This window comes from Artemia sp. Qi Xiang Cuo, chromosome 2 (assembly GCF_049724085.1).
Source record: "Artemia sp. Qi Xiang Cuo chromosome 2, ASM4972408v1, whole genome shotgun sequence".
Lineage (NCBI taxonomy): Eukaryota > Metazoa > Arthropoda > Branchiopoda > Anostraca > Artemiidae > Artemia > Artemia sp. Qi Xiang Cuo.
Window position 1 is genome coordinate 66,499,461 of NC_142795.1, and position 25,462 is coordinate 66,524,922.

Consider the following 25,462-nt stretch of genomic DNA (forward strand, 5'->3'; position numbering starts at 1 on the left):
GAAGAGGTTTTTCAGCCCAAAGACGCCCATCAAAACATACCAATCCCAGAACAATTGTCCATTAGTCAGAATTCCGTACGAATGGTGAGTCGTTTACTAGGCTATAATTTCCTCGAGGGGCGCTACTCCTCAAGTGGGAATAGAGTTGACCGCAAGGTCCCCAGTCTTGCAGGTACCCCGAAAAGGTCGAGGCAGCCCTTTGCAGAGGCCGTTGTCCTCAGAGCTGGATCTTACGCCCTGCCACAGTTGTCCTCCTATAGAGGATCCTCCCGCAATGGTGTTCTGCATCACCATGCAATTTAACCCATTGCTGGGAGAAGGTTTGCAACTCATGGAACTTGTGGACAAACCAGTGGGCCCTTTTGAGTGTACATTTGAGGGGCCTTCTTCCTCCTCCGCCTGTATTTATGACTCCGGGCAAGGGTGCCCCAGATTCTATTATGGACCCCCAGGGACAAGGTCCCCCTTGGTCCGTGCCTCCTATGGAGGTACCCTACATATCTGTAGAGCTTTCCCCTATCGCCACCTGAGGACACGCTGAATGGCCCGGGGGAGGCCAGATAAACGGATCACTTTTGTTTTGCAAAGGCCATAACCCAGTGACATATTTAACCTACTACTTATAAATTTACATAACTCACTGACTAGGCCTATATAAGTTATATACAGAAATATATAACTCAGTGACATATTTAACCTACTACTTATAAATATGTGTAACTCACTGACTAGGCCTATATAAGTTATGTACAGAAATATATAACTGAGTAATGTGTGAGCTTTATTTTAGGACTATCAGGGCTTATATTACCCTTTCATTTTTAACTATACACTTGAGATCTTGATACACTTTAACTATCATTTTTAACTATACACAAATGATTGTTGCGCGTATCTGTTTGTTTGCCTTCAGTGAAGAACGAAGACAGGCTTTCGCGGCCCCTAAGTATCCCGAAGGATCGTGCCTTTAGCCAAAGACTATGCGGACGAATATGCCTCCCTTAACCGATGGGCTCCATATGTATTTCGGGGCCAACAAGGATCGTGACTTAAACCAATGACACTTTACAACACGGTACATTATAATGCTAGGGACTTGCAATCAATAGACCTTTGGCCAAGTCGATAGAAGATTAAATATGAATTGTCTGCCCAGCCTAAACCCTGCTTTTCATTTGGCGTTTTACTGCTAAAGCGTAAAGCAAATAAACTTCAGCAGGCAAGAAATATTGCTTCCATCGATAGACCATTTTTCAATGGCTGATATTTAAGGAAGCAATTGCTAATACTGCCGATGAGTAAAAATTATGCCAGAGGAAAAACTTAGGTACACAGCCCTTTTGGATTTTTAGCCCAGGGTTCAAGCAGTATATAAGGAAACATGTTAAGAAAACAGTTCTTACTTCATAATATGCAGAATAATGCTAGTTAACATATTTTACAGTGGGAAAACCTTTATCTTTGCTATTTTCCTTGTATTTCCAGTTTTCTATAACATTTTTAAGCATTTATGTCTATTCTGTAAGTCTTGAAAATGGTTTATAAACAAACACCCAACCGCCATCTAACTAATATAATCTAACCTAGCTTAACCTAATTCATTAGCATTTGTCTATTAAGTTTTTGGTGAGAAATTATTAGATGGCATTGATGGTGTTTAAATACATATCTAGATTATTTGAAAACGGAAAAATGCAGTTGAATCCATGTTTTTTCTCAGAATTTTGTTAAAAAAAAACTTATTCAACAGTGAAAGAAGTGAAGATAAAGGTTCTCCCCCTGCGAAATGTGTTAACTAGGATTATTCTGCATATTATAAAATAAGAATTGTTTTCTTAACATGTTTCCATATGTGTTACTTGATCCCTAGGCTTATACCATGTTTTCACTCGTGCTGTAGCAAAGGCAAGCAGAAAAGGGATTGCATTTCAAGAACAAACTTATGATATGTTAAACCTTTATCAGTGAGACAAATATTGTACGAGCTGTGCGGACATTGTAGTAGCAATTCTTTGATGAACATATTGACGCTTAAAATCTAACCATTTTTATCTAGTCTTTATTATCAAACAAATAGCTTTCAATTTGAATAACAATTTTGCAATATAGTGAAATAAAGAACTGTTATGCACAAACTTGGGAATTATTGCATAAATTGAGTAATACAGACTTTTCAGTTCATATTTATGACAAAACGAACAGACATTACTCAGTTTCAAGGAGAATCCTTCGCATGCCTGAATTATCTCATTGAATCATGATCCCTAAGCTAGCCAAAGCGTACCGCATTTTAATCAATTGAAGCTAGCCACTTGCTCATAGGAATCGTCCAATCTATATTTGATAATCTATAACCTTTTCAATTTGCTCTGAAGGTTTAGTCTATGTCGTATTTTATTTTTATCAAACTTTGATAACAATATTGTTTTATTAAGAATTGGAAAAAGGCAAAACAGCAAAAATAAAACAAATATTTTGCCATAAAGTCTTATTTCATAGTAGATCTCATCCTATGTCATTTCTATTTCATCTGCTGCACTGGCCCATTTCTGTCTTTCACCAGAAGCAAAAATAAGGTAAAAGATGCCTCCTAAAAGGTAAATGGCAGCAGATATGTAGAAAACGATATGCCAACTTTCAGCTTCCTAAAGAAAAGAAATTTAGAAATATTTAATTTTGATCTTTTTCTCGACAAGTTAATTACGTACCTTAAACTATTATAACTGACATAAAAAAGAAGACATAGAAAAAAATTATTTTAGGGTATAGAATCATTTTGTGTCACTAGTCAGTATATTATTATTATTCATTTATTGCCCGTCAAAAAAAAAGTACAATAGACGGATTAATCACTAAAGATAACAAAAAGAAAACAAAGGACGCAAAAAAACATTGAAAATTCATATATATGACAAAAAAAAAAAAAAAAAAAAAAAATTAATTAAATATATTACATTAATACGAACAAACTCTTGCGAAAAAATTGATGACCAAGGATGATGAAAATTTCTTCGAAAACAGGATAGAAATTTATTAATAGTAATATTTGGGTCTACAGGCTTATACAAATGGATAATTTTACAGTTTCTTGTCCAAGGAGGCAAATGTAAAAGATACTTAGCAAATTTGAAGAAGATTGATCGTAGGTGCTTTTTATTTGTAACTGTAAAAAATTTCCAGAAAGGAACAATATAAAGCAGATGTGGAAGGGCTGTGGCGTTGTAGATGGATGTTGTAAGGTAACGGTTGAAGCGTAGTTTGCTTTTTACGATTTCAGCTTAAGAAATACTAATTTTATGCTCAACGTGAGATATTAGCAAACAACGTGTGTAGCGCATAGATGCACCAGTTAGAAGGCCCAGGTATGTAATATGGTCTGCGTATTTGATAAGAGAACCGTCCAGATTTAGGAGAGAAGTAGAGGGATTTTGAAGTAGATCGCCAATTGAGAAGGACAACTTAGCTTTTCTCGGGATTAAAAGACAGTCCAATTTTTGAATATTCATGTTTGAGGACTTTGAAATTTTGCTCAATGCGCTGGATAGTACGGCTAAAATTTAGGATGTCATCAGCATAACAAACGAGAGGCACATCAATTACCCCAAGAATGCAAGAAGGAAGAAGTTTTGCCTGAGCGTCCAGGACACTATTATTGAACAGGATTGGGGAAGTGATAGGTCCCTGTCTAGTCCCTTTCTTAACGGGGACAGGGTACTTAGAAATCAGAGGCTCACTCGAGGGATTCGAAGATTTGCTTCACGCGAGGATTAATGCAATTGTATTGGGATTGATGAGGAGCCAACTGAAGGGGTAAACAGGATAGCAGTTTTAAACGCACTCTAAGATTCCTATATAAATCACGATTCCTATATAAATCACGATTCCTATAGAACAAGGGCTCCAGACGGATTGAGGCCTCACTTTTCCATATGAAGAAGCATGGATTAATGAATTAAGGAATCGAACGCACGTTTAACGTCATGTCCGGCGAGGATCAGACTTTCTCCCGAAGATTCAGTGTAGGCGAGGGCGGTAAAAAGTGCTGTAAGAGCATAAGAACAGCCAAGATTAGCCTGAAAACCGAACTGATATGAGGGAACGTAACATTTTAGTCTTAGCTCATCAATAAAAGGGAGCTCAAAAAGTTTACAGAGGGTAGTAAAGACGGTAATGGAGTCAGATTACCGATGCAGAACTAGGAAGGAACAATACCTGTATCAAATATCATTTGCATGAGAAGGCTGAGGTCACCCATCAGTACACACCTTCCGTTAATGATGTGTAGTGTTCACTTTGTCTATCCACAAGACGCTTTTTTTTTGAGTCGAGATATGGCTTTTATGGCAGCGCCACAAGTAACAACGAAATCAAGGTCAGGAGATTCACCAATGAAGTTGTAAAGCTCGTCATAAAAGTATGACTCTCGGAATTAAGAGTTTGCATTTTAGATCGATGAACGGCAAGTTCCTTAGCAAAACATTTTTTTATACTTTTCTCAACTCATTGACTATTTCTTGACGGGACATGGGCAATCTCTCCATAATTTGTACCAAAACTTAACCCGATCACAAGCTACAGACAGGGCTAGATTTCCTGGCCACCCAGGAACTTGGGTGCCGCTACGAATTTTTTTAAGAGGAACAGCCCTTTTTCAGCGCACAAAAACACATGGCAGATTTCAGCAGAATAGATATCAAGAGTTAATCTAACTTCATTAATGTCTTTAATGGAAGACTTTTTCAGGGATAAAATGGAACCCGGTTCTTGTTAAGGATGCTATCAGAAGTTTCAATGTACTGAAATGTGTCGATTTTTTTCCAATCGCGACAAGTATACCTCTTATGCCGGTGAACAATATGAGCCCGAAACACTGGAATCTGAGAAGCTTCTCGTTTAAAACTAGAAGCAATAGGAAGGTAGTCTGAAACTTGAAATTTATAAAAAAAAACCTCAACACAAAGTATATCAAGATTATACGACACAGCATTGTCAAGGTTAGATGTGCAAGAGGAAGAATAAATGTAAGTAAACATAGCGGATTTCTGATGAACTTTAAAATCATCATCAAATATTCCGTATAGTAAAGAAGCAGGGATAGAAGCTGAAGACAAACTACAATTTAAATCACAATTAAAATCACCTACGATCAAACACAGGATTTTCAGTTTAAGGACATCACGAAGGCATGAGCTAAGTTTACTAACTGCTAATGCGAAATCTCTCTCCGAATCTTCATCTTTGTAATCTGTGGATAAATACACATTTATTGCTACGCACTCACCTTCACGCACAGCTAAAAAACAATCACTAGAAAAGAAACCACTAGAATTAAGATTCGATGCTACACAAGTAGCAATACCAACAGCAGCTCTGCCTTTAGAAGCTCTACGCTTAGCTGGAACTGAAAAAGTTTTAAAGTTGGCACTAATGTCCAGTAAACCTAGGTTGTGGTTAGTTAGAAAACATCGAATAATTAAAATAGGTTTTATGTAGGTGTATAAATTTATAGAAAATACTCAGCAAGTAATGCTCAATTGGTAATTCACTGCGATTTTTGGATCACACCGGAAATGTCATCTTAGGAGCATATTTACAGACCCATATACAAATTCAGAGGCACCTCATCTGCCCTAGCATGGGTAAAGCGTTACACTTGGTTACACGCTTGGATTATATTTCTACAAATTTATGGAGTAAAAATGTTACCAGAATTCTAGCCATCCACCTAATTTACTCAGATCCTAGATTTCGTCCAAATATTGCAGATTTGTTATTGGCGGTCTTATTGCAACTTGATCCCATTGAACTCAACTTCATTTAACTTAACACTCGTGCATCCCAACCCCATACAACTGAACCAACGATTAACTCACTCCAAATCGGCTCAGCCTCCTGGCAATCATTCCTCACAATGCAACTTAACCATTCCTAATACAGCTCAACTTCCGTTCAAATTAATCCACCGTACCTTAAAACATAACTTAAAATTTAAGCCGCTTAATTTTGTCGGAAGTGATAAAAGTTTGACTCATATGAAATAATCTTTATTCATTGGTCAATTTTGGTTTTCTGGTCTGGTGTTGTCCAAGGTAGGTACAGAGAAATGTGTGAACTAAAAGGTTTGTATGATCATGTATAAAGAAAATGATATTCAATGAAACTAAAACCTCTGTTTATCATTAATTATTAGCAAGACGTTTTTCAAAAATCATCTTTTTCAAAGAAAAGTAAAGAGGAATACAAAAACCAAAAACAAACAGAAATATAATAATTTAACAATTAAAACCTAAAACTACTATTACTATAAATGAATAAATTCGACCCCTAACGAATAGAAAATAAAATAAATAGTCACACAAGCATAAAGATAACAGATACTGACTGCTAAGGAAGAATAGAAGATTACTAAGACGAACAGAAACTAAAATGAATAGCCAAGTCAAAACCAAAGTGACCAGAAATTACGACAAAATAAAGCAAGTCTACCGACCTTCTTTAACGTCTAAAGATCAAAGCGTCATTTGTATTTCACTGAAAAGAATATGCATTTAAACACTTGATTGCCATTATAACATCTAACTATTGAAATGGCTGAAACTTCCAGGAATTAGTGTAATTGCATCTTAAGGAAGCAGCCCAAGCCAATATAACAAACTTTGCAGACTTGGCCGGTTTGTAGTACTTTTGTACTTGTTTTTCACCAACAGTTGGTTCATAATTCCAACCAATGCAAAAAAAAAAGAAAAAATCAAATCAACAACGTTTTGTGCGCAGCTTAGTGCTAAGCCCACCCATTAGGGGAGCTGGGATGCAATCACCGGGTAGCAATTATAATGTTAAAAAGAGCATTGGATGATATGTGGGATGATAAGGATAACTATGCAGCAGAGACACTGCTCTTTTTTGATTTGTGAAGTTGATTGTAAAATTTGATTTAAAAATCAAAAAGGAAGTGTCTCTGTTGCAGTTACCACGATCTTTTAAAAACTAAGAATGCAGTTATTAAAGAGAGGTAGGAACGAATGAGTGAGAGGAAGGGAGTGATAGAGAGAAAGATAAAAAAAGGGAGAGAGAGAGAGGAGCCTAAATTACGCAAGTTGTCCATTATTCATAAACAGGTTATATAGCAGTGAAACGCGGTGATGTATGAGCTTGAAGATGTAATTAGCTTAAAACTTCCAGGAACCTTTCCATCGAACACTAGGACTAAAATTCTTGTTAGATAGAGGGAATCTGTCAAAGACCCGAAAATAAGCCAAAAAGTTTTTTCTCTCTGATAGGCTTGATACTTATATTGGTAAGTTATGCGCCAACTCAACCATAAAGCGTAAGAGAGAGAAATAGACCTAGATCACACAAATTGTCCAAAATAGGTTTTCGTCGGCAGGTTTTTGGAAGAAATAAGGTGGTAATGTTTGAAGGGAGAGAGAGAAAGAGAGAGAGAGAAAGGGAGAGAAAGAGAGAGAGAGAGGGAGAGAGAGACAGAGAGAGGGAGAGAGAGGAGAGAGAGTCGCGGTTTTTCTTCGGGTGATTATCAATAAATTTTGTTTCTAAAGAAAAATCGCAAAATTCCACGACAGAATATTTTCAAGTGAACACCAAAATATTCTATAACACTTTTACACAGCAGCAAAAAGTTCAAATTCCTATCAAATCGAGGGAAATTAGTTATTATACAAAAAAAATATTTGATAAGCCAATTGAAAGAAGAGCGGTTTTAAGATACCTTCTTATTCCATACCATGTAGCTGACATTTCGAGCTACTCCTACTTTACCTTCCGCATTTACTTCTTCAGATCCTTTATTCAATTGTCTCATGACTATGTATGTTTTTCATGTTAATTTTGATTCTTTGAACAAATTAATTGATATTTTCTGTGAGTCTCGATGTATTTTTCCATATTCATCATTATTGTACATACTTTCCTATCATTCCCTTTCTTGCTTGAACCTGTGATTTATTATTGTAGTTAAAGTGGATATACATTGTCATTTTTTTGAAACACAGTCCAAACTAACCAAAAAATTCAGCAAAACTACGTTAATCTGCCATAAAGAACGTAGATTGTTGTTCCTTCCGTAAAATCGCAGATGTGTGAATGTGGGCTAACAGCACAAAAATAGAACTGCATACATTTTCCACATTCTGGTTAATAAATAACATGTTTAATAACATACTAGCTAGTTGGCAACACAAATATGCCAGTAGGGATCTTTATATTGGAAATCTGCACTCAGCTCATGAATACTTACACTGATTCAATAAACATCTAGCCCATGATGCATGCAGCCCATTTTCTGTCGTCAAATGACCACGATACTGATTTCAGCAAACCTAGCCACCCATGCAAGCACCAAAACCAAATAAGCCAGCATTTAATAAGAAGAAGCACTGGTTAATAAACTGCAAAAAGGAAAAAAAATTTTGATTTCTCAAAAATTTTCTAAAATATCCCACACAGTTACATGTACTGCAACATAGATATTGAACGTATTCAGGATAATGAGTTATCTGAATGGCACAAGTCTGCGTTTAAAACATTTTTTTTTTGGTTAAAAACCCAAAAAGCACAAGACTATGCACACATGTGCGTTTAACATTGATATATGTCTTTCATCTTATCTTGTAACATTAAGTTCAAGAAAACGCCGTATTTTCCTGTATCGCGTCTGGTCACGGCGCAATTCTACTTTTCAGTACCTTTCTTGTTGTCTTTGAAGGTTACTTACATGTTAAACTTGTGGATAGTTGCTATTCATGTTAGAATTTTTCGAATTCAAGCCTCAAGGACTACTCCAGGCCAAAGATTCTTTTCCAAAGATTCTAAAGAGAATCTTTCAACTTTGAAAGATTCAAAAGAAAGATAGCAAGTAGCAAAGATTCAAGATACAAGTTGCACAATTTCAAGGTGCAAGTTGCAAGTCGACTTCAAATTTTTGCTAGGTGGAGTGCAAACCAATTAAACTCTGATCGTCACAAAAGAGAATACACACGGTTTCTTTTCGTTTCATGCCTGTTTTACGACAGGCTTCGTTGCTACCAATTATATAATTCCCCTACTAATGCAGCTCAGATATTGTCTAGAGAAAAAAGCGCATGACTTTTTTTTTATGAATTTTAAGCAAAAGATGTCAGAAACACTAGTGTGACAAATAATTTTTTTTTTTTTTTTTTAAAGCTGTCACAACTAGCACCGGAAAAAAAGGAAAAAAAGAGAGACATTAGCGATATACAGGCTAAATATAGTGGTTTGCAGAGAAATGAGAAGGGGGCTGAAAATTTTCGTTTAATGGTTTTTGACCTCAGTGATTCCAAAGTTTTGTTTTTATTATAACTCGCCTTCATTTTAGGGTTGAACGGAAATGACGCCAAAATACGTTTTTTGGGAGAATTGAAATTTACGAGCCCTACTCGTACTATCGTCCTATCGTGGGGAATTAAAAAAAAAAAAAAAAAAAAAAAAGACAGCAAAATAACATAGATATAAGCATTAGCTTTCTAATTGGCCCTCAGACACCTTTCTATAACATTCTGGCGATCTTCTAGAAACATCTTTTGCCAAACAATTGTGGAAGATTTCATGTCGTTAGTTAGCTCTTCCTCTATCAATAGGATACCAATATATAACTCTCCTACCTCACGTGTTCTAATTTTGTCCAATATTTTCTGTCAATATTCTTTTCCCTGGTCTTCCTAAGATAGATATGTGTTCTGTGAATAAATCCATTTAAATAATCCTCTTTTTAACAACGTAATATGCCTCTATAGTCTCATTTCGAAGCTTGAATAGAGTAGACTTCAAACAAAAGTAATAACTGTACCTTTAAAGATCTGCAATGTGATCTTCTCGTTCCATGTTGCGTATGATATATCACCTTCTACTTCTTTCGTCTTAGAATAAATTGGTCATCGACATACACTTTTATGCAAATTCTTCCTTTCGGAACTTCTCGCATTTCAAAAGTTGACGCGTATACACTCAATTGTATCAACATTTACGAATTTGGTGATTTACTGAACTATTAAAATGTAGCGTTGTGATGTACAATTGCCATCAGGTGTTCCAAAACTCAGTAGAGAAAATATGGAAGAACATTCAAATAAGATTTGACTTCTCATCGACAGACCTCTAATCCCAAATAATATATGGTCTTTTCATATTTTTAGACTGTCATCCAGATTTCTTTTAACTCAGAAGGACATTTTAAAAATAAATATCCATTTTTCACTTTCAAAGACCATTTTTTTTTTTTTGACACCCCTGATGTACGGAGGGAGGCCTTTGTATAGTAGGTTATGTCTTGTAAAATCGTGGAATTCTTGGTTTTTAATGACTTAAATTTTCACAACAGAAATAAATCAGGTTGAATTTGAGTTTTAGTGCTTTTGACTAGCTAAAAATTTCTATAGGAGGTTTTGAAACCAGTAAGGTTTTGAAGAGCCAGGGTTATATCCTGTTCTAAAAAAAATTATCCAAATAACCGTGATAAATATATTGCACACAGGAAAAGGCCTATGGCTTTTTCTTAGTTGTTATAGTAAAAGACGAACCACAGGGAATCAGGCAGCAAAGTCAGTCAAATAGGACACCACGCCCCAGAGAAGCAATTTTTCAAGAGATATTATATTATTGGTGTTATATTATCCTGTCAAAAGATAAGTGTGTAGCATCATCATGCATATGATAACTTAGTACTGCCGAAAATTACATCTTATTTTAATATTTTAGTTACTACGGGCTAGAGTTTTTCCTTTACTATAAAATCTACACAGCAGAGGACTAAAGGGACCTGATGATTCAGGCACTTCCCAATTTTATTACATACATGACATCATACCCCAGAGAAGCAATTTTTCAAAACTTATTTGTTTTATGTTATATTTTTTTATATTTTAATATTTCAGTTACCATAGGCTAGAGTTCGCTCTTTACTATAAACTTTTAACTTTATCTTTATGGGTTATTTGGTACAGCCTCGTATAGGTGTTAATTTTTTTTTATCGCTTTCGTCACCCCAGTATCTACCCATTATTCTAGTAGCAACTATTTTTTTAATATTTGTTTCAGAAATGATCACCATAATGATAACGCTCCTTGATATTTTGTTTGGCTCCCTCAAGTATTGCTTCTCGGTAATCTTCATGATTATGATGACGCTCCTTGATCTTTTTCTTGGCTCTCTCAGTTTTTGCTTCTCGATACCCCTGGTCTGTTAAATACCTCTGTTTTTCTATTTTCAGAATGCTATCTCCATTTTTGTGTATTTCTGTTTTCTTAAAGTAGATAGTTGGATTACTCGGCTCTGATACTTTTCTCGGTTATTCTTTCTTTTACTTGGTCCTCTTGAGACCATAATATATTTTCAATGTATAAAGTTCCACCCATAAAATGAAGTAAAGAGTTCATTGAATCAAAAGAAAAACCAAACTAACTCAAAAATTTTCGGGTAATTTTCTAGTTGGAATTACAAAACTAAAATTATTGCACAGACACCATAAATATAATTGTAATTTACATAATAAATTTAGCGTAAAATAAAATACATTTTTTCTTGTGTTTTCTATGGAAATATAGCCCAACATTAAAGAGATGCTCACTTTAGGAGCTAAGCCAAAAAAAAGTTTGGTCCCAGGAGACAATTATAACTTTGAACTGATAGATGAAATAAAATTATTTTTTTTTAATTTTCAGGAATTATTCTAGTTTCAATTGATAAATCAGATTTTTTGTTAAAACCCTAAAAAATTACTGCATTTTATACAGCTATATTTGCATGCTTTGTATAATGTTAAAAATCCTATACTTTACTTCTTAGTATGGGACGTGATCGTTTCTTACTAGGCTACTAGCTACCGCTGCAATCCGGATCAGTGATAAATAGTCTAAATAGGATTTTCTCAAGTTTTCAAAAGAGGAGGCTGAAAACCTCGGGTTAGCAGTTTTTAGACATAGGATTTTCAATGATACACTTTTTGTTTCGATCCACCCCTATCAATGTTGAGGACCATTGTTTTCCAATCCCGAGAGTCCCATCCACCAGCTTCAGACTTTCTGGGGGAGGCAACACTCGTCCCTCACAGCGGTACTAATTGGGAGAGAGGGCACTTACCACCCCTAGATTTTGAAAAATACAGCTTTGTGGTATTGACATCGAAAAAATGGCTTTTATTTGGCATTTTCATTGAACAAACTGAAAGAACGACAAACTTGTCACCCCCCCCCCCCCGCACTTGGAAAATAATCCTCCTCCCCAAAATTTTTTCATGAATTGACGCCACATGTCACTCATAAGAGGTTGGAGAGTCACCCACCAATCCCCAGCCATCAGTGGAACGAAGGTTATTACCACTACCACCTTCGCGTTACTAGTTGATTTTAACGTTAGAGTTCTGCCACAGAAATAGGGAATTAAAATGATAGGGAAATGGCTGGAAAATTTACATCAACACTAATTTGTTGCCAAGTATTTTCGGCTATTACTCGGCAAGGTATTTGTTGTCAAATTTAGCGCCCATATAGAAAAACTGTTTCATACCCTTTTTGTTTTCCCTATCTGTTTTCTTATTCTTTCCGATTCTAGCACTCAAATCAAAAAATTGTCTAAATTCCATTCTGATCGGTGTATCATAAAAACCGCATTTGAAACTTAAATTTGTTTTTATCTACAGTTGTCACTACAGTATGGATAGGCTTTCTTATGCTGTATACGCGTTTGCTAAGATGTAGTATCATACACTTAGAGAAAAACAATCCAAAGGGTGGCATTAAAAAGAGTTTGAAATAGTTGCTCACCTTATCTTGTACTATAATTCCTGTTAAACCGGGACTAATAATCCCAGGGATTGTTGCGAAAGTATTTGATAGTCCCATCAATAAGCTTGCATATTTTGGAGCAATATCAAGATGATTTACACTGAACCCGGCCCAGGCGAAACCACCAAAGCCAACTGCAAGTGTCAAAAATGCAACTGCAACAGCAGGGCTGAATGTAAATGCTGTCGCCAGCATGAATACTGTCTGACCAATGAAGGCAGTACACGTGAACAATTTTCTTACCTGAAAATACATATTAACAACGTTTTTTTTTTATATATTAACAACATATTAGCAACACACTAACAATATATTAGCAACATATTAACAACGATTTTCTTACCTGAAAAATACACATAAAAATAGCATAAACGCTCCTACCTTCAGAAAAATTACCAAAATATAAACAATCCACAACATATTAAAAACATATCGCAAGCTGGAGCTGAAAAACCTATACGTACTCCAGACCATTGTCCAAAATATTATCTGAGATAGAGACACATTTTTAGTTCACATTTTGCAGCCGCAAAATAATAAAAAAGGACAAAATTAAAAAAGTTATGAAGCTGAAAAAGTCTAAAAAAGATGCAAACACTTATTTCAATGCACAAATAAATTTAGTCATATAACTAATAATGACAAATATATTGGTTAAATATGCAAGAGACCAAAAGCTTATAAATTCAGCTGCAAAACTAATCAATTATCTGGACGCGAATTAAAGTCCTTCAAGAAACAAGTGAGGCGGCAACAACTTTTGAATATTGGCATTAAAATTGATTTTTAGTTTCAGAAAAGTATTTGATATTAGAGCATAGTTCTTAATGAATTAAAAAGAATTTCTAGACTTAATAGCTACCAACATACTTAATTGACAAAATTAGTAAATCTGTTCTTTGAAACTATTGTTTCAGAATTAGACATTATTCTTTCAAGAAATGCTAATTAATAGACTAAAAGGGGGAGACAAAGCTAAGGCTAGGGGGACCGGGAACAGATCTTCGTCTTAAATGTTTACACAGGAGACAAACAGAATAGTTGAAAAAGAACAATAAAAGTAGAGTAAAATAAAACAGACATTGAGAGTCTGGAAACAGATTTCCTCGTTCAAGAAAGAATTACATGGGCAGTAAAATGGACACGATGAAGTAGGAAAAAAAAAAATAAAACAGGAAACGTAAAGAGTAATAATAAACGCTGAGGTAAAGACTGATAGGCAAGATAGGGCAAAATGAGTTTGTATTTTTATTTATTCTTACAGAGCTAATTGACATCATTTGAAGAACTCTTAAGGGAACTAAAGCAGAAAATAAAAACGATATTCGTATATACTAAAGAATATGGGAAACTGATAAAACAGGCTATCCAAGTTCGTATCTGAGACAAAAAAGAAACAGAAATAATTAGCAGAAATTAGAGTTAAAAAATGAAAAATCATACAGTTAATGACAGAAATGTAAGTAAAAACATTATGTCTGTTATTGTTTAATCTTCTTTTTGATTTTACTTTAAAAAAGGCACAAAGAAACAGGTCGAAGAAAAAAGGAACATTTCCGCCATAAGGTCTTCAAAGCCATATTTGATTGCAGGGCCGTATCCAGGATTTTGTTCGGGGGGGGGGATAAGAAAAGAATAAAGATAAAGGGGTTTGCCTCCCGTGGACTCTGTTTAACAGCCTCAAAGAAGGTTTTTTATTTGCATTTTTAGGACCAATTTACGACTCCGAGAAATTTTCTAGGGGGGTAAAACCTACAAATCCCCACCCCCAGATACTGGGTGTACGAATATCTTTTAACACAGCTTAGTTCCGCCCCTATTTTATAATCAATCAAAATTAATTAAAAAGAAGAAGAATACGCATAATTTTAAAAAATTTCAGGTCCGATCCTTTATAAATCTAAACTGGTAGCTTTTGATAAATTAAAATTATGTCTCTTGGAATTCGTTTAGTTTTGCTGGGTAGTGTACACTTACAAAGATAGGGTACTATTAGCTATAATTCCTGTTAAACCTGGATTCTCCTTACAAGGTTGCCCTACTCTTTCATACTTACTTTTGATTGATTATAACTTACCCAGGTAGTACTAATATTGAACCGTGTCCTCAGTAAATCAGCAAGCAAACCACCACCTTGAACAGCCACTGCCATGGCTAAATAAGGTATGGCAGCCATAAAACCTGTTTTACCGAGCTTAAACTTGGTAACATCGCTCAAAAATGTCGGTAGCTGAGTAAGAAGAGTATAGAAGCCCCAATTTTCAGAGAAATGAGCAGCAATAATAGCCCACACCGGAAAAGACATCAGAATTGCTTTCCAAGGCGTTGAACCCTTTTCTTCAAGCACCCCTATTGAGCTCTCTATGTAGTTTCGTTCCTCCGAAGATATATTCTTGTCAAGAGCAGGTGAGTCCTTTACAGTAAAAAGCCAAATGCTGCACCATATCACGCCAACAACTCCTAAAGTAATTTATTGTTAATAGCAAGAAAAAAAAGAAAGGCTAGTGGAAAATCGACAATACTAAGTGAATTAATTTTTTACCTGTCAGTAACGTTATCTGTTTCATAGGCAACACAGTAGCGCTTCCTATGCAAGGAATAACACAACTGCACTGTATTATTATTATATTTTTTTTTTTTTTTTTTTTTTTACGAGGCCACTCGTATGAAAGTTGTCGTAGGAACTTCACAGGTGGCTCATTCGATTGTAAATGGAAAGTTCTAGTGCCTGCCAATTTTGAGATTCAAAATTTCATTAAATGCACCAAGCACCCCACCCCCTTCATGTTCTGTTTAGATTTTCTATCCCCAAAGACGTTAGATCAACATTTTGGGATAGCCTTTTTATCAAAAGAGTTGAAAGGTCCAGTAACTATGCTTCCGGGTATGACACGACCTCCCACAGTCCTTGGGGCAAGGGGTGTAAGTTATGCAAGTTGTCTATTGTTTATATATAGGTTTCGTTAGTAGGAAAGGGGGAATGTGGCTCCTAGGTCTCCAAAAGAGTAAAGCTATGGAGGCGGAACTTTCACTTAGGGGGAGTTAGCCCTATTCCTGTTTGTGGTTCGTTTCAAATTTGACTTCATTACTTATTGTAATTTCTGTTCCTTCTGAGTTTTATTTATTTATTGATACTGATTTATATTCGATTTACGCTTGAATTATTATTCGAAATTATTTCTACTCGCCTTTGGTTTAGTTTAGCTATTTACTTTTCTGTGAAAGACTTCTTTTGTGGAAAAAATGTCTTGAATTAATTCCCTAAAAAGCCAAAACAAAATTAAAATTACAGATTACTTTTTAGGGCATCTTCTCGAGATTTCTTACCCCCAATATAAAAACAGCCAGTGAATCTAAACAATATCCCTAGCAAAAAACAAAGAGCATAAGCATTTTTACTGTCAATAAAATACTAATTTGACAAGTGCCAGAGGGGTCACGGCCCCACCAAGTATATTATCATCGGAAATAAATGCGTATACAAAACTTTAGCTCCATCAGGCCACAACTTTGACCTAAAAGGACGGAGCTAAATTAACACATTAAATAACTAACAAATCCAGAATTTTTCATAAAAGACTTCAGCTAACTGAAGAATTATTATTACGAGTATATATAACTTTTATCGCAAGTTCGAAAATATTTTCTCTATGAATAACCTTTTCTCTTCTTTCAAGAATTAAAAAAAAAATGCTTGAGTTATTAAAGATTTTTGTTTTCATTGTTTTCATTTCATGTATTTTATCCAGCTCTGTGTAAAAGTGTATTGTACATTGCTGCTTTGTTCTATTTGTTTACATATTTTTGCAATTTCTTTAATGTATTTCATATACTCCTCGATTTTGAGGAAAATAAATAAATATTTGAAATTACCTTAAGAACTTACACCAGGAACATTCGGAAACGTTCAAGGATACAAAACCCTTTATGACCATTGTGATCAGTACACAATTCAAGAGGAAAGTTTCTCCTCTCCATTAACTCTTGAGAATGGGCATTAATAAAGATAAACAGTTTGGGATTGGTTACAATTTGAATTAGCGCACCTCATTCTCTGCGGTTCTTTAAGCGTTCATACGCTCAGGTTCTATTTACGAATTTAAACCTAGAGAAAAGGAGGAGAAAAACATTATCCTTGAAAAAACAACTGTTCAAACAGAAAGACTTAGACCATAGTATTTGCACAATTAAAATTTTTAATATTTCTAATATTGAAGAAACATCTTGATTAAAAACACCGTAAAAGATGTAATTGAAAAAAAAAAACAATCAAAAAGGGAAAAAATATAAAACTTGACAATCTAAGATCGATTCCAACTTTGTAAAGCCGGGTCAGAAGTGGTTCTACTTTAGAGTATTTTGTAACTTCAGATAATAACCTTATGAGTCATCCGAAATTATACCGTGTCATCTTAAAGAATTAGTATAATATATGGCTAAGTTATTACGTTAACTAACCTGACAAATTAGCTAACCTGACAAATAACTGTTCACGCTTAATTTAAAAACCAATCAAGATATTATGGCCATTAGCTTCTACAGACACAAGCATCACCATTTAATTGCACCAGTAGACTTTGCGTGGAAGTCCCTCATTAACTGAACAGGTGATGTTCCACTCTGCTCATTTGGAGTCACAGAGGGAAAAAGATCTCCTAATCCCGAAAAATTTTTTAAAAACGAGATTAAAACACTACAAAATTGAATTAGAAAAATATCAAAAGGAACGTAACAAACGGTGTCATGGATTCAAACTCATTCAATGAGAGACAGTTTACAGGGATGCTAAGCAGCTAGTCTATCTATCTTGAAAAGAATTACCCCTATTGCGAAAAAAATAGCACGAGTCATTTGATGTGGTAGAGCCACAGAGAGATTTAAAGGGCTTGATCACATCACAACAGTTTCTCACATTTGTGAGACACCAGCTTTTCTATAGGACAATACTGGACTAACTTTTATGCTCATTTCCTTTCGTTTTTATTTCTACAATGCACCAGAGTTGCCAAATAAAACTGAATGCCGTTTTATCGAATTTACAAATGTATTTATCAAATTACTTAATGGCATTTGTTATATTTTTATCATAATTAGAGATACAGTTTAGCCCCCCACCTAAAAAAGCCTTTTTTTTCTTTCTTCGTTATTCATACATTAAAGAGAAGTATGTAGTTAGAACAGATGATAATAATAGTTTCTGAGTTTTTCTTCGAAAAATCTACAAAATCAGTCAATTGAAAAATTAAATCAAATGAAGTTGTTAATCTTTTTGAGCTTGGTTAAATAAACACAAATTAACACTGGGCTTCTAAACAAAACTGTAGAATTGAACGCATCTACAGTGCTCTTTTATCGATTGTTAACATTCCGATTTTTCGCTTTAAGTCATGACAATCACGTAAAAATTGGGACAGAACCGAGCTTAAAGCCAAGTTCTGACAATAGACGGTAAAATCATTCAAGCGAAAACAGCCTGACGGTGGCACTATACGAGTTTTGGCCGGTTACCCAGTTTGTGTACTCTTCTGAATTTAACACCGCAATAACAAAACTCTTATTTTATTAAGCTCAAAAACATCTATTCTGGATTATCAGAGATGCTTCCAGTTTAATTGAATTCCACCTTCTCCATCCCCCCTAATTCCTGGATACAGCCATAGGCTACACTACAAAGTTTGCTGATTTTGTTGTGTTTCTTTACTTCAAATTAACACCATTCACGAACTGTTGTAAGAAAAAAGAGCAAAATCAGCCATAAATGACCAGATCAGGGTATTAGACAGGGCTGGGAACTGGGATTCAATGTAAATTAAAGACCCTCTGCAAATGCTACTCACAGAAATTTCCTCTCGTTGATCTCCCTAAATCTCAGTGCGAAACTGAACTGGCTAAAATAAATTGTCAGTGGCGAATAAAATTTTTTTTTAGTTAATATATGTCTTCACCAACCATATCTCCTGACCACTTCGAAACCAAATAGCCTTGCTTGTTTTTCCTGCCTATATTACTCAAATAAATACAGGATTAATATTTGGGAATTATACTAATCCTTATTTTAGGAATTATCCCTCTGAATGCACTAATTCAAAATTCATTCAAATATTATTGGGTAAAACCTCAAAAGATATAAAAAGTGGAATTTGATCGGCCTCTGAAACACTCACATCATCTATGATCAAAAAAGCGAATATTACCGTAAACATAGAAAACTGATTCCCATCCAGCATGTTCGGCTAAAAATCCACAAGTAATCATAGCTACAACAGTACCAACATAATTGCCAGAATATCCAATTGTTGCAAGTCGACTTCTTTCCATTGGAGGGGCCCAATTGCTCCACAAAGCATGCATTGCTGGAAAGGTGACTCCCTAAGAAATAAATAGAAGTTATATGCAAACTATAATACTCGTACAATACGAATCAAATTTCATACAGATGATCAAAGTCCATTGATTATTTAAATGGAATCATTTTCAGATAATTTTTCTACTTCCTGTGGGGCGCCTTGAACATAACAGAATGAGTCTTCGGAAACATCGAAGCAGTAGCCTATGACTATGACAATATCTAGTATAAAAATCTATAATTCAAAGAAGACGCAGATTACTAGCAAAGATAGAAGTTCTACTTTTATAATGCCGAGTTAGACATGAATTATAATAACAAAGGGCCACAATTGGTTTCTCGCACCAATGGGCTATACCTTCATGAATCCGTACAATTCATAAAATAAGGTCTTAATTTGAGTAGTTCTCAGAACGTTAACATAAATTACCATTAAAATAAAGAGAACGATTCTTAAAAGGCAAAATGACACATTGCAGGCTAGTTATTTTTTAAAGAACAAACAAAGGTACGAGTTTGAAGAGGACTCACCTCAATCAAATGCAATTTCAAAAGCACTTTTTAAACGACGAAACGGTTCAAAGGGCATCCCATGATTCATTTTACATCCTGCTGTGTCTCCATAGCCCAACGTAGCACTACAAAAAATATTCCTTATAGCCATTTAAAATAGGAACTGTCAAAACTCTAAAACAATACCTCTGGGGACAACAGGATGCACGCAGCCCAAGTGGCAAGGACACCAAATTTTGCAAATAACACATTTCAACATAGTATCTTCATAGATACATTACATTCGAAAAAAGGATGCGTTATATCTTCACGAAGTTAGAATCAGGTAGAAATTTTAGTCTGCCTAATTTGAGGGCCCAAGATGGTGTCCTCGATCCGGATATCCCCAGTCCACAAACTTGTACATCTACAAACACTGAACCTTTTTCTACTCATTATTGTTATAGAATCATTTAAGAAACCTTATTAAATTATTAGATATTAATCATCAAACGTGAATTACATTAACATCTTAAGTTACGATACAAAATCTGAAGGAGTTTAGCGTTAAAGAAATTACCCAACTTCAAAAAATATTAACAGCGTTGGAAGAAAGCTACGAGCCCTCCTACTATTCTTGCAACGTTTAAAACCCCAAACATGACTACTAATGAGAGAGCTACGATGGACCATGCAACAAGGCTCCTATTGCAACTACTCGTGGCGGCGGTAGTACTCTTACAACCACTGCTGCTACCAATTCTACTCCTACCATGACTGTTCCTAAAATGGCTATTCCCAACGTGTTTTATTCCTAATCCCGCTAATCCTACATTGACTACTACTACTATCAATGATAACGAAACTACTCTTCCTAAACCACTATTTCTGCCATGATTAATCGAGGAAGTATATATATGTATTATATATCCTTCTTTTTTTTTAATTTAATTTAATTTTAATTCAATGGGCTTATTTACAGACAAAAAATAAATCGCACATAATACACAATACTCAGTCCATTTCTGGACGCCAAGAACCACAATCAATATCCTTTCAACATGATACGTAGAGTGGTCACCACCCTTACTCCCAGATATATATATATATATATATATATATATATATATATATATATATATATATATATATATATATATATATATATATATATATATATATATATATATATATATATATATATATATATATATATATATATATATATATATATATATATATATATATATATATATATATATATATATATATATATATATATATATATATATATATATATATATATATATATATATATATATATATATATATATATATATATATATATATATATATATATATATATATATATATATATATATATATATATATATATATATGTATATATATATATATATAATTTATTGCAAGAAGCCTTTCGTCCATAGCAACAAACCAAATCTACAAACCAAAGCTCAGGAACAAAATACAACTTTAGATAAAAATAATAATAATAATAATAAAAAAAAAAAAAAAAAAAAAAAAAAACCACCAAGATTCAACTTTTAACCAACAAACACAATATAATAAAATTCAAATCCTAAAAATAATAACAAACTATCCCCCCAAACATGATTCCCTATGTTTAATCCCTAAACGAAGAAATTTACACAACTGTTTAAAAGCACATGCGTTCCTCTCAGCCATCCGCTCAATTAACCAGCATTCACTCCCAAACACTCGTCCAAAAAGTTCATTCCGCAACCCAGACAACCCTTCACACTCGGATACAAAATTAAATAAATTTTCATTCACCAACCCACACATTGGGCAAAAATAGGGGCCAGCCGCCAGCGTAATCTTTCCCAAAAGTTTCTTTCTCTCACCTGAATTCAAACTATCCCCTCTTACCAACAACAAATTCTTCAAATCCTCTTTACTCAACCCAAATTTAAAATTAACATCCTCCCCCAAACCGTCTTTGGCTTGGGTGTAAAACCTCAAAGACATAGATTGGTCCTTATGAGATTGACACTCTTGGATTTCTTAGTCATTTAGAGTTCGCTGGACTTCCTTCCATTCCACATCTCCGAAAGTCCACAAAGGTCCAGTATTTGCTTGACCTGATTTGACCAGGAATCAGGTCTACCGTACTTCAAGCTCCCCAAATAAGCTGCCTTAAGAAGCCGAACTCTAGGTAGCCTAATTATCTTCTCCCAGAATGTTACCATTCTAACCAATCTAACACTCCTTAAAGAGAAAAGCCCCAAATCTCCTTTCAGTACCACTGAACTAAATGAATCCTTCAAGCCTAAAATTCTCTTAAAATATCTTAGCTGAACTACTTCTAGCTTAGCTGCTTTAGCAAAACCCCAAACCTCAGAGCCCCAATATAGACTAGAAGCTAATTCTGTCTGGAAAATTCTTTTCTGGATCCTCATGTCCGATAGCTATATATATATATATATATATATATATATATATATATATATATATATATATATATATATATATATATATATATATATATATATATATATATATATATATATATATATATATATATATATATATATATATATATATATATATATATATATATATATATATATATATATATATATATATATATATATATATATATATATATATATATATATATATATATATATATATATATATATATATATATATATATATATATATATATATATATATATATATATATATATATATAGAGAGAGAGAGAGAGAGAGAGAGAGAGAGATATATATATATATATATATATAGTATATATATATATATATATATATATATATATATATATATATATATATATATATATATATATATATATATATATATATATATATATATATATATAATTAACAGCGCGTGCAGCTTTCTTAAAGCATAAATTAGCCAATGCTTACAGAGCTCTAATTAATTAACAATAATTTTTCAAATACTTAAAGTAAATACTGTAGCAAAATTTAGCAGTCCGAAACAGCGATATAGAAACTGTTGCCAAATCTTTAGGAATTAGTAAAGCAATTTGAAGGAAAGGAATGTTGATGATGCTCTATTTTCAGCTTATTTCCAAAGTTGTCAAGATTTTGCTATAGTTTAATAATGACTAAAAGGAACTTGACTTGTCCATCTTTCATAGCCACTAAAGAAGTTCAGGAAAATGATATTGTTTCCTAGGCTTCCTTGGGTTATGCCCTCTAAGGAATTACCCTGCTCCTACATAAAGAATTTTCAGAGCATCAATCGAAAGTCATGTCAGTGAGGCTTTACACTCACTTTCCCACTTAATCCGCCATTGAAGGTGGCATACCAGTGTTCCAACATTAAATAAATTGCAGCCTAAAGGAAGAAAAAAATATTCGTAAAGAAGAGGAAACGATGATTACAGTTTAACAGACTAAATTAATAAATACCTCAAAAAGCCCTTCTAGAATTCGGACAGCAATAAGCGCTTCTAGTCCTTCTTTGGCAATGACTGGGGTGAAAAGCGTAGCTATAGCTGTAGCGAGGATTCCAAACCCAAACAATTTTGCTGCACCGACATATGGAGCCAGCCAGCCGCCAGGAATTTGAGTGACAATATATCCGTAGAAAAACGAACTTAACAATAATCCCTGTTGTTTTGAATCCCAGTCAAATTCTCGATACTAAAAGTATAACAGCAGAAATTACATAAAAACAACAAATTTATTCACAAAATTTGACCTTACCCAGTAAAGAATACACTATTTCCCTAGACCATTTAAGCAATTTCACATCAGCGAACTAGGCCTGTCATACTGAGTCACATAAGGTTTTTAAAAATGTAAAATTGCTTCTGACAGGGCTTTCATTTTTAACAGAATAATCATTGACCATTTAACATTTTAAAGCTAAAAAAGCAGTTTTGAAGGTAAAAGAAAAGACACATACATAATGAATCAAACTTATTCAAACCGCTATTTCCTTAAACATATTTTTTGAAACACAGTCATAAGTATATACTTTTGAGAGATTCTTTGGAACTTAGCCCTTTTTTTGTTGTTAAGTTACACTGCAATTTATATACAACATGTTTGTTCTACAACCAATACCGTAGCTAAAAAGCGGTGTGTGCGAGTTTCTGGCTATGCCTCAATCTTTTTTTCTAAAAAAAAACAAACAAACATCCTTTGGGTGTGTTTAAAAAGTTTCTTTTAAAAAAAGCATATATTTGGCTATGGTGAAATTTCTTGGCTATTTTGAAATCAACATAGCAAGACCTCATTATTTCTTGGCTATGAATTTCTTTGATATGTTGAAATCAAGATAGGAAGACCTCACTATTTTTCGATGCATCCTTAAATTGGCTTTCAGTTCTACATTAGCCAATGTATTTAGGCAGTAGCTAAATTGCTACGTAAAAATCTGATTTCTATTATAAAAGCTAAAATTACAGTATCTTGGCTCCAGGCATAGCACCTACCATTTTTGGTAATCGTTTGATATTATAAAAGCTTGATTCTATGATTCTTTACCTCTCTGAAGGTGCGAAACTTTGTCATTACGTTGCATTGTCGTTGTTATTTAAAACGTTGCCATTATGTTGTTATTTAAAATAGTTGAATAGACAGTCCCATGAAGACAGATTTTCCAATCATAAATGCATAAGAAACGAATAAAAGGTAGTTTAATTAGCGGTACTCTGTGTATTCCCCGCAGAACATTTCCCCCGCAAATGAAACTGAACTCCCAAAAAAGAATGAAAAAAAATAATGATGAAAAGAAGAAATCTTGGAAATTCTATCTATGCTCCTAAATACAGGCAGAATGTATGTTGCAAAATATCCTACAATATTTATCTTATAAATTTGTATCTATTTCAATTCTTTTTCGGGTTTTTAAGGGGGTTGATTCATCGTAGCAGGGTAAGATAAAGGTTAAAGAAAACAATTTGAAAATTATAAAATCAGTTGCAACTGCAGAAGAGTTGCCCTATGATGAAAGTGCCCAGAGATAACAGGCTGAGACTAAGAAGCATGAGTTTTAGTTACTATTGGCGAGTAACTCCTTGCTTACCCTTCGTCACCCCTAACTGTTTGATCCAACACTGCATATTCTAAAAGTATTTTGTGATACAGCTAGAATATCCCTAATTCCTTCTTTTCTTTATTCTTTTTATTAGTCTTAGTTTGCCTTTGGCTGCTTAATTTTACATGTGGGAAGAATTTTTCGCGGAGAAGAGGGTACTACTCAATAGAGGGCTTGGGGAGTTCTCGAAAGAGATTAATTTTCTGCAGGGGGAATTTTCGGGGGGGGGGGATACGATAGACATTGTAATTAGCAAAAGAATGCAAATCCTTCATTATTATAATAGTCCTTCAGTTCTTGAATTTTCAGTGCTAGCCTATAATTGAAAATGTAAACTATTAGAAATATATTTCGCTTTCTGTAAAACACAAATGACGCCCTAGCCTGTAGGGGGTTCGAGGAGACTGGATTACCACTCTTATTTGGGGTAGTTTCTTTTCATTTTATGTTCTACTTGATTATTCAAGTTGATTCCTATCCGTTTTCGGTAAAGACTTAATAATCTAATCAATACCATTAATAAATTGAATAAGTTTTAGAAATTAAACTATCAACTTAACTAACTGAAATATACAATTAGAAAACTTACTGTATAGTTATTTAAATGTGCATCTTCAGCTTCTATTTCTTCAGTCATCTTGACAACAGCAATGCTTAAATTTACACGCAAAGCATAGACGTTGAAAAAACCAAAAAATGAAAGTATTGCTATCTGATAACGCCTTGCTA

The 25,462-nt window shown here is 34.0% G+C and overlaps 1 protein-coding gene across 2 annotated transcripts; it reads right to left on the reverse strand.

Moving 5' to 3' along the window:
* Positions 1–2,382: 2,382 nt before the first annotated feature.
* Positions 2,383–25,462, reverse strand: LOC148955520 (sialin-like). Of its 2 annotated transcripts, XR_016143112.1 has the most exons (7): positions 25,323–25,462; positions 23,098–23,331; positions 19,011–19,185; positions 14,894–15,276; positions 12,796–13,059; positions 8,255–8,405; positions 2,533–2,645 (listed from the first exon to the last, which is right to left on the reverse strand). XR_016143112.1 is itself a non-coding variant. In XM_089102675.1 (6 exons), the coding sequence occupies exons 1-6, from the start codon at positions 25,368–25,370 to the stop codon at positions 2,511–2,513; spliced, it is 1,239 nt and encodes a 412-aa protein (XP_088958801.1). In that variant the 5' UTR covers positions 25,371–25,462; the 3' UTR covers positions 2,383–2,510. The 2 variants fall into 2 exon arrangements, 1 of the variants encoding a protein (XP_088958801.1); XM_089102675.1 differs by lacking the exon at positions 8,255–8,405 and having other exon boundaries at positions 2,383–2,645.

Excerpts from the sequence above, each read along its gene's own strand:
- LOC148955520 (XM_089102675.1), bottom strand. The coding sequence starts at position 25,370 with ATGACTGAAGAAATAGAAGCTGAAGATGCACATTTAAATAACTATACA. Across the intron at positions 19,186-23,097 it reads TTCTAGAAGGGCTTTTTGAG|GGAGTCACCTTTCCAGCAAT; the intron begins GTATTTATTAAT and ends TTTATTTCTTAG. Across the intron at positions 2,646-12,795 it reads GAATTATAGTACAAGATAAG|GAAGCTGAAAGTTGGCATAT; the intron begins GTGAGCAACTAT and ends TCTTTTCTTTAG.